The 10441-nt window shown below is 37.5% G+C and overlaps 1 protein-coding gene across 1 annotated transcript; it reads right to left on the reverse strand.

Annotated features, from left to right (window-relative positions):
• Positions 1-1874: 1874 nt before the first annotated feature.
• Positions 1875-6024, reverse strand: psmd14 (proteasome 26S subunit, non-ATPase 14). Its single transcript, XM_047363500.1, has 11 exons — positions 5899-6024; positions 5177-5232; positions 4787-4858; positions 4584-4703; positions 4118-4188; positions 3778-3928; positions 3578-3685; positions 3258-3332; positions 3043-3168; positions 2248-2310; positions 1875-2047 (listed from the first exon to the last, which is right to left on the reverse strand). Exons 2-11 carry the CDS (start codon positions 5222-5224, stop codon positions 1949-1951), a joined length of 933 nt encoding a protein of 310 aa, XP_047219456.1. The 5' UTR covers positions 5225-5232; positions 5899-6024; the 3' UTR covers positions 1875-1948.
• Positions 6025-10441: the final 4417 nt, after the last annotated feature.

Raw genomic sequence — 10441 nt, forward strand, 5'->3', positions numbered from 1 at the left:
CATTTCACTTTCTGCTATTTCTGAGAAGAGAATGAACGCCACTAAATAAAGACAGATCCCCAGCATGGACCACAGTATCTGAACCCAGTGAGTTCAGCAGGGAGAAGAGTAAAGAGCTTGTCTTCATTATATCACTGGTCATTTGTGTTGTTTAAACATCTTGCTTGTTTTATCAAGGATGCAAAACAAGCAGATCTTCAAAAATGGTCTCCATGTGCATCAGAGTTGCATGATACATAACTACTTTGGGTCTAGTTATTCTACACAAGTCTGATGTCCCAGTTCTATTGTTAAAATGACAGTATTCTCACTAAATAGATCTAAGTGCAGTCACAGCAAAAGTAGACAATGCACCCTGCTTAGAGTTTTATGAGGTCCTAACCAACAGAAACAGACAATATCAATATACATAAAGTCCATATAAATAAAACAGGTAGGTTGCAAACAACAAGCAGCAATTATCTAAGTTTTTACCGCTCAATGATCCATTTTTGTTCCAAGTGATGTTTGCAAGATTTTGAATCATTCAGTTTCAGGTAATACAGGTTAATTCATTAAAATGAACAATGTTCTTAAAATCTAGATGGTTTAATGGGGGAATAAGACGTTTTTGTGCCCTAATAACTAAGATGTGTGTTTATATCCAGATTAGAATGAAATAAGAAACCATGAACATTACAGCTTTGCAATAAACTATGGGTTCTTCCACATAAATGATTTCATTTGGATCAGGTTCTCGCTATTTTATTCAACAATTTACTTTTACCATCTAGTGGTGAGCAACAGCATTACATCAAAGTTGAGACAGGGGGGCGCACTGGTAGCTCAGGGGCAGAGGTCACGGGTTCGAGTCCAGGTGTTGTGCGAAATTCTGTTCCCCTGAAATTCTGGCAAATAAAGAGTAAATGTTTCCACATTCACAAGAATAGTTGTGTATGATGTGAGGAATGACCCACCCAAAATATATGGTGATTGGTTAATCCCTGTCCCATGGGGCAACAAAACATTACAAGGTGTGAGCGTCAGGCTGGAATATTGCGTTCCCCTATGATGTTCCTATAAATATTTTCCCCTCTTTTTAAAGGAGAGGAAATATGTTCTCATACATATGTTTAATATAGGAATATGTAAAATACTTAAATAATACTAGAGCAGATTATTTTAAACAAAACATCAGACAGTACCATTATCAAAGCAGTAAAATGTCTTTTATAAATCCAGTATTTTGTCATATTTTACATTAGAACGCAATTTACCAGAAAAATAAGCTACACTCATCTATTCAGGAAGCCAACAGAGTGAGCATCCATTGTTTTATATCAGTAATAAAAACGTAGAAATAAACACGACGTGTTGGTGGCTGACTGATGTCCGTCAAGTTAAAGTGAACATGACACAAGTTGGAAAAGACATGGATTCTTTCGGTGAAACAACACAAAACTGTGCAAAAACAACCTCACAAGACCAGGTTCATTTTGTATTTATTTTTTCTAGGAGCTGTTGATTAAAAATTAAGTAACAACATTGACATGAATATGTTTTGTCGTTTTACCGACAAGGCCACTAGTGCCATAAGCTTTAATAATAATTTTTAAAAAGGTTGAGGAGGAGGTCTCCAAATATAAATATAAAGTTCTGCAATAAATTGGCTCAATGCATTTTGGTCAAAAAACAAAACTTTCTTTTTTGCATGTGGAAGAAATGTCTCTACTTTAGGTAAATGTAAAACTGTAGGTTTATTTGTTTGTTTCCTCCTGTCCACTTGGTGGCAATTTGTTTTAGTTGTAAAAAAAAAAAGCGATTAATAAAAATATTCAGTGCAGGAAAATCTAAGCAAGAATCTTAGGAAGATAAAAACAATGAAAGCAGGCGTGTTCATTTTCAAGATTTATTTCATATAAAAGAAAACAATGGTTGTAATATTAACAGTTATACACACAGGGATCCATCACTGGAAAACTACAGTATCCAGCATGGCAGCTAGGCACTGAACAATGTTGGATGTCATTAAAACATCTACATGTTCCTCCAAGTGTCTCTTTGGATCCTGAGAGAAGAACAGATGTTATAATAATGAAAAGAGGTTGTCGATGAAGTTTTCACCTGATGACGAATGTGTTTCAACAGAACTTTGCTTTCAACTAAATTCAGTTACATAAACATTTAACTTTGAGAACAAACAACTTGATCCATGAGCAATAAGCCAGCTTTAACATGGATGCTTGAAAATAATAAATAAATCAGTACCTGTTTTCCGACATTCTTAATAGCCAGCTGCTCTGGGGTCATTTTATCTTCCTCTTCAACAGCCTGAGGTGAAAACAAGACAAGCCTTAATATTCATATGACCCAGTTTTCTTTCATGTTTTATTTTCAGTAAGAGACCTTGCAGTTTAAAAGAAAGGGTAAACAAAACGCTCTTGCACAACTACTCCACAGCTTTATCAGCAACTGACTTAAATCATCATTAATAGATAAAAGTTGTCACACAATAAACTGCTCGGCGGGAAAAAGTCTCCACATCGAACTGTTTTATATGTGACACACTGCTCCGAGCAGCCTGTTGCGAGTACGCGAGTGATAGCGTAGCATACCCAGTCGGATGGCGAACACCTAAATGCTTGTGCTTTAGTTACATCCTGTGGTTTACCTCTTTCCGGTTTAAAGCGAAAGTAATCCCAAATACATGACTTTGTGTATTTTTTTTTTTATAACTAGTCACTTCATTTTTAGACATTTGTGTTTCTAAATTGGCAAATCACTCCATGGCTGCTTACATTGCTCCGCCCCCAAAACAGTCCAAACATCACCTGCGCGAATATATCGCTCATCACCATTTGTTGAACGGACAAATATCGGTTGGGGAAAAAAAAACGCACAATCTTAAAAGGTACGAACTACATTAGGTAAAATATTTCAAACCAACATTATCTTTACTTGTTTTATTTAATGATAAATGATTTCAAATGCCAATCCATCCTCTGACCTCAATAATGTTGTTTTGTAAAATACAAAGGAAGGAACAAGGTGTTCAGGTTGTACCTTATTATAGTTTTTAGCCAGCTCCAGCATTTCTTTGACAATCGTCTCATTGTGCTTGCAGTGCTCACTGTAGTCCTGCAGGGTCAGTCCCTCCATCCAGCTCTTCTTATGCAGGTTCAGCAGCATCTGAAAAATAACAGAGTCTCACATTATTTACAATCCACAACAAGAAATACATCAAATCAAGGTGACCTCTAAAAATATAGAATTTAAACCTTTTGCTCCAGTTCATTCTTTCTGTAATTGATGGTGATGGAGTAGTAGTGTCTGTTAAGTCCATGAATCAGAGCCTAAAACATAAGAGTTAAACAGACCAGTAAGGAGATTAAATAGGAAAACAAACAGCCTAATGCTGATTATCAGGAGAAGGTCACAGAAAAACGAAAAGAGAAAAATGTTGCATATGGAAATAATCTAGCAATCTAAAGGTTTATTTTAAATAATAAGTTGTCTGGTTCTGTTTGTGGTTTAAAGAAAAACAATGAGAACTACCAAATTATCACTGCCCAATTTTTTATTCAAATGTAGAGGTTACCTGAATTGATGGCTTGTTCAGATGACCCAGGTTGGATGTTGTTTGCCTGGGTTCGTGACCCAGCACCATCATGTTGGCATTAATCAATCTGAAGGCATCAATAACTACCTGAGGGACACCGTAGCAGAAAAAAACTTTTTTCCTACATAATTCTGACTTGCACAGAGCACTGCTCATTTTTTAAGAGTCTTTGTCCCCACCTTTCCTTTGACACTCTGAATGGGATCAACGACGACCGCGACAGCTCGCTCTGACAGCGCCTCAAAGCTCTGCTGTGTGTTGATGTCCACCCCCGACAGCCAGCAGCCAAAACCAGGATGACTGTGGTACCATCCGACAACCATCTCTGGTCTGGAAAAAATTAACAGGTGGAAAGAAAATGAGACCACTTGAAACCAAATTAGACAAATTTTAATGTTTGATTTTCTTTAAAAAATCCATTCTTAGATATGCCTTTACATTTTTCCAAAGAAGTCTGCGACCTCAGGATTGTTTCTATTAAAAAATAAATGTGTGAATGTTGATCTTGTTGACCTTTACCTGCCTGTCTGCTTCAACATGTCCAACATCTTAGCCTGGAAAACGGGATCCACAGCTTCTACGCTCACTCCCTGTGAGACACAGTCATTGGTTTGTAAAAATGAGCAATACCAAAAATTAAGGATTCAAAACTACTCGAAAACTACAAATTGTAATTAAAAATGACAAATGTACCATGCAGGGCTGGCCAGATGAGTCAACACTATTAATGGCATCAACTATATTAATCAGTGGACATAAATATTTTTAGTCGACACATGGTTTTGTTTATCGTTGCATCTTTTTTTTATTTTCTTCAAATTCTTAAAAGTTGCAATTGTTTTTCCTACAATTGTCTTTGTTCAGAGAGTCCCCTCCCTGCAGTCTGCAGCCGTACCTGGGTGTGTGTCTGTGCTCAGCTGAGCTTTAATACACACAAACACAAAATCTCATATCGTGCACTCTTTATTTTAGAAGGGGTACGTACCGTTCCTGATTGAGGCATGGCAAACACATCGATCACTCGCACTGTGTAGTCATCAACAAACTCTCCCAGCATCAATCCCATGACCTCCATTGGCACACCAGCACGCCCATGCTTTAACATCTGATGAGGAGGGAACAGAATGAGAAGCGGAAAAGTAATGTTTCAGATATATCACTGATTTAGCTCTGACGAGGTGTTATTACCTTAAGCAGAGCCAGAGAGGAGATGTACACCTGTTCTGCAGTGTCCACAGCAGGGGCATCTGTAGGGGGGCCCTGGTGAAGCGATGGTTAAATCATCGGTTACGCCAATAATAACATAAATGTTGTTACAGACTAGCAGGTTGTTTTGATTACATTGAAGTTTGTGTGCAACGAAATAAGGAAAAACAGGCTTGGAAGACGAGTTACATTACTTTGAAGGTATAGTTACAAAATTCAAGTAAAATTTAGATTAAAGGGAAATAATTTTTAAATACTAGGACTAAACTATGCCAAACCTCCATTTAACTGCATTTATAACATTTATGCATTATAACATATCAGATCCCCTGCATGTTATATAAATTATATATAAATACATTTAAAATGTACCTGGCCAAGCCCTGGCATTCCACCTCCAAGCCTCAGCAGCCGGTCCATAATGAGATCTGTGAACACATTCCCAGATCATAGATCCTTACCATTAAACTCCAGCAACAAATATTTGAACAAAAGTGCAAGTATGTAAGACAACGCATGCTCAAAATATTGTAAACACTTTAAAAAAAATTAACAAACAAAGAGATCAAGAAAGACCTTCGGGATCGGTTAGTCATAAAGGGTTTACCAAGAATAAAGGGAGGATTGTGAACTATTTACATGTGTTTATATCATATATTTGAGTGCCTGATTAAGGCTAAGAGTTTACATAATGAATAAACATCTATTTACAAAAGATTTATTATGTTTACATCAACTAATTTGATATAAGTGAGCAAAACAAAACGGCTAACGCTAGGCTGATATAGGTGATTTGCCCACTGCTTTGAAACATAAACACGTAATTTATTATTAAATTAGTCATAGACGCAACTTCATTTTAAACTAAACTAGAAGTTGTCACAGCTTGGATTTAAAAAGTGGTTATTGTGTGAAGCATATACCTAACCTAGAGTGGTTTTCTACACATTAGCGTAACGTTCCCGTTAGCTGACTCATGCTAACGTAGCCTGGCTCGATTAGCGGAAGAAATCGAGCTGTTATGTAAACATTACATTTATCTGTAACTATTAAGTAGAGTCTATAGACCGTCTTAAATGTTTATCTGCTCTTACCCGCTGTCAAATGGTTCAGCTCTTCAGATGAGTGTTTTTCTGCGCGCAGTCAGACCAAACCAACGAGCTACAATGAATCAGCCAGAAAGAGCAGCCCGTCTATCGAAACTACTTCCGTCGCACAAATTATACGTTTATTATTGAAGCTCAAAAGGCGCATACATAAATGAACCACTAGAGGGCGCCACGCCCATTGTTGTAGGTGAGCCCAACTGCCCTTACATGACATCTCTGCCTTCTAATGGCCTTATAAAGAGAGATTTGGACGGGCAAAGACTTTGAGAAGCTTATGCGGACTATTCTAAAGTTCTAATTCAACATTATGAAGAAAATGACCTGAAAATGCTTTGATGCCTGTGAATTACTTATATATTTTTCATTGTTGTTGGAATGAATCTCACATACTATGAATTTAAAAACAAATACAGCGATAAAGCAGAAAAAAGTATTTCCTTGATATTTTATTAGGTCTTCCTCTATGTTTAGGTTGGTGCCTTTAAACACAGTAAAGTAACTTGTACACTTGACACTTTTCTGTCAACTTACGAACATGCTTTGAATGAATTAATGAATTATTGAATTAATTAAATAAAAAATCCAGAACTCTTTCATCACAAGCAATGTCATGTATTGGCATATTTGACACCGCCGCAGTTGAACTTATTCTCTATCAAAGCCTCTGAAGATAGATTTTTCTCAGCTATTGTTACTGCAAAAGTTTAAAACTATTAGGAAAAACTACATTTGACCAGTACAGCAGTACCTGTCATACAACTGTTTGCTTTGTAAATGTCTTAGTGCATTCATATAACTATATTGGCAAGTTTTGGTTATAATCACAATTGAATTACAATAAAACTTTACTGGAGAACATGTCAGCACACTGTACACTTTTTCTTGGCCTCTGAAGTCTGCTGTTTATACAGATTTTGAGAGAGCTGCAGGGCAGTTATTTGTACATGAGCTAAATGAATAGTGGGAAAAAACTGTTTCAGTGCCTTGATGTTCCTATTTGCAGTACGCCCATGCACTTTCATTAAGGAAACTTCTCAAACATTCTTTTGCTTGGACTGGCAAGTTCTGAATTATTGTGATGCTCTTTTTCCTGTCTTGGGAAAAATACCAGTTCTGGATGGGAATCAGTCTGCATGATGTGGATTGTCCACTTCAGGACTTGTGTGGTGACTCTGGAACAAATGGGAATAAATTCATGTCAGTAATTTCTTGCCTACAGATTATGAGAATACTATTTTGTAACTGCTTATGAGAACAGATGGGAACTACTCTGATGGAAGTGTAGTCATTTATTTCCTGTTTTATAGGGACATAAATGCATAGTTCCACTAATTCTGTTCAATTCAGTTTATTTATACAACACCAAATCACAACAAAGACACTTTACATTTTAAAAAGTCAGTTAAATCCTATCATGATGACAGATTCAAAGTTAATTACATACATTCCAATTTTTATCTTAGCAATCAAACAATTTAGTCAAGTTCCATTTATTATTGAAACTGGTGATTTCAATCAAAGGAAACCGAGCCGACTGCTTGTGTCGTTGATTTTGCAGCAATCCCTCATATTGAGTATGCATATAGTGACAGCAGAAAGGAAAATTGCCCTTTAACAAGAAGAAACCTCCATCAGAACATGGTTCAGTGTGAGAGGTCATCTGCCGCAGTCAACTGGGGGTTGACAGAATAAAACATACACACAAAAATAGCAAGAGAGATGCCTTGATCCAGAAGTACTTTCTATGTTAAAGAGCTCCTTCAGTGGCTTCATCTAGGAGAGAAACACAGCTAAACAGATAAACCCTAGTCAGTTTTCAGGTCCAGAGTATGAAAGAGAGCTCATACAGTTAGTCATGCTAAAAGCTCAGCCAATAACTAGGTCTAGGAGAGACGGCAAAGTGTATTATCTGTACAAGGAGAACATGAAGTTGTTGGCAGCAGCAGCTCAGCTGATATCCCCCCTCCAGTAAGCTGCCTCAGCTAAACACAGAGCCGGGCCAGATGTAGCTTCTATGAAGAGAAAAAACAGTGAGAGACATAAAGTTAAAAGCTGACATAACAGTAAATAACGGGAAATTGGAGAGTAGTAGGAGAATGTAGCACAGTGAAGAAAAGTGGTTAATATGTCTTCCTGCAGCCAACACCCATAGCAGTCCACTTCAAGCTATGAACTTTATCAAACAGGAAAGTTTTAAGCCTAGCCTTAAAAGTAGACAGGGTGTCTGCTTCACAGACTACAATTGGGAGCTGGATCCACAGAAGAGGAGATTAATGACTAAAAGATCTGCCTCCCATTCTAGTTTTAGAAACTCAAGGAACCACCAGTACTGTAGTCAACGTTAAGCTGACTACAGTATTTCAGTGGGGAAAAAATACTCTATTAAGGAATCTTTGTAATGTTTTGGTTAGATTTTGTGTTTTGGTTTTTTACTAAATCTGTGCCACACATTTTGGCCCCTCTGCAACATTTTACACAGTACCAATGTCCAAGTAGGACAGCAAGGCGGGAGCATGAGGGGAAAGTGTTCTTTTTTTGCTGTTCCTTTTCATTCCTTTTTTACTTTCTTCAGATTGTCCAAAGTCCTTGGTGTTCTCTTATGGCCTCTGCAGCCTGGGGCCTGAAATGGCCATTAAACGAGGTTGATGTTTGGTTCGATGAAACATTTCTGTGTTAATTTTTTTTGTTATACCCAATCTTTGTGTTATACCCAATATACCCCTTAAAGACCCAAATTAAGTGTAATTTCCTAGTTTTCTGGCAGGGGCCACCAGATCTTTATTTAAATTGACCTAATATTTAAATTTGTTAATAATACCAAGTACTTTAAAATCCAAGGGAAACATTCATGGATTACTTATTGAAACTCTGATCAAGCTTTACTTTGAGAGCATAAACTGTTTCAGTCTCTTGCAAACAGGAACTGCAAGTGTGGCTCTGGTGATTTATCTGTAAAAATAATGTAGGATTGTTTTCCTCTGCTGAAACAAATTACTTAAATTAATGGTGGGGATTTCTCTAAAATCTTCAGTGTGAGAATATACTGCGCATATGCAATTAAATATTATTTCACGGCTTTTTCACATTTCAGACAACTGTACTAGCGGTGCCTATGACTGTGGACAGTTTTCTGAGAACAGAAATGAAAGAAATCCTGTTTGTCATTTGCGCCCTTTCTCCTATTTCAAGCAGCCATTTAATTTTTCCCAGTGGAGCCACAAACTCTTGACCAAACCAGATCAGTTCTGGGGTTGTGAAAAAGCCTCTCTGTTTGACTTCACCTCCTTTGTTGCAGTTGTGCAGAAACGTTTGCGGCGTTTCACTCAGGCACACTGCAGTGCCAGGCAGGTCAGCTGGCATGTTGGGAAGAATTTCAAACGCCCTGTTTCTTTGATGAATTTGTAAGAAACAGATAATCATCTGCATTCCTCAGCGACCCCCCTCCCTATTACCTCAACACACTCAGCATTCTTAACCAGGATTTCCTTCCTTATGTTGGCCTGGGACAGCTTCTCCGACCTTTGGAAGTCAACGTTATACTGATTATTCATTTTAACTGTTAAGTATTTATGTAAATGTATTTTAAAATATATGGAACTCATGTAAGTAATATATTGATTTAAGTAGACAAGACCCAAAGTGAAACCGGTTTTCAAATAGATGTTTGGGTGTTAGTTATTGTTGCTAATTGGACTCAGCTCCAAACTGCAAGCTAATTTCTTACCCGTTGCAGATGAATTGCTCAAATAAACAATAAATAAGCTCAAAAGTGAAGATCAGCTGACCTGCTGGATATTTGATTACAAAAGTAGATGCTAAATATCCATTTATGTTTTCTGTAATTTAGTTCCTTGAAAGTAAAATCTAATCTGCGACCTGCACAGTTGGTGTTTGGGGTTTATAAACCCGCCTAGCTGGGTAACAACAGGCACAGCAAGCCATCTGCAGCTGATCGTTTCGATAGGAATGATTGGACTTTTCAAGGCACATTAGAAGTCACTTGAAATGCAAAACCAGCATGAAACCTTAATCCTGTCTGCAGAGGAAATACAGGAGAGAAATCTGATGCTTTAAGAGCTTCCCTGCACCCAGATAGGATTTGGATTTTAGAGTTAATTCGTAGAAGTCCAGCAGGACCAGGTGCAGGAGGGCTGCTGGTGGCAAGCTGCTGTTTAAAGCTCCTAAATGGTTTATAAGAGAAAATAAGATAAAAGTGAGAGGTAAGTGTGGAGCCAGGCACCTCTGGTGTTACATATATGCTTGAGTAATTTCCCTACGATCCATTTTCCAAGTAACTCACAAATCTCTACAGTATTTTGCAAAAGTCATGGGTTACCCCTTGTTTCGTTATATTTTGCTTCCAAGCTGAATGTATTTTGAGGTTTATGCTTTGAAAATGGCAGATTTTTTTCCATCCCTTTTCAGAGGAATGTTCTCGATGTTTCTTGAGCCCTTTAACCCTGACCTATGAACTTTTCAAGCTCTAGAAAAGTGCACCTAGACTCAAAAGATGAGTCACTGTTGTGTA

The sequence above is a fragment of the Girardinichthys multiradiatus genome, chromosome 4 (genome assembly GCF_021462225.1).
Source record: "Girardinichthys multiradiatus isolate DD_20200921_A chromosome 4, DD_fGirMul_XY1, whole genome shotgun sequence".
Taxonomy (NCBI): Eukaryota; Metazoa; Chordata; class Actinopteri; order Cyprinodontiformes; family Goodeidae; genus Girardinichthys; species Girardinichthys multiradiatus.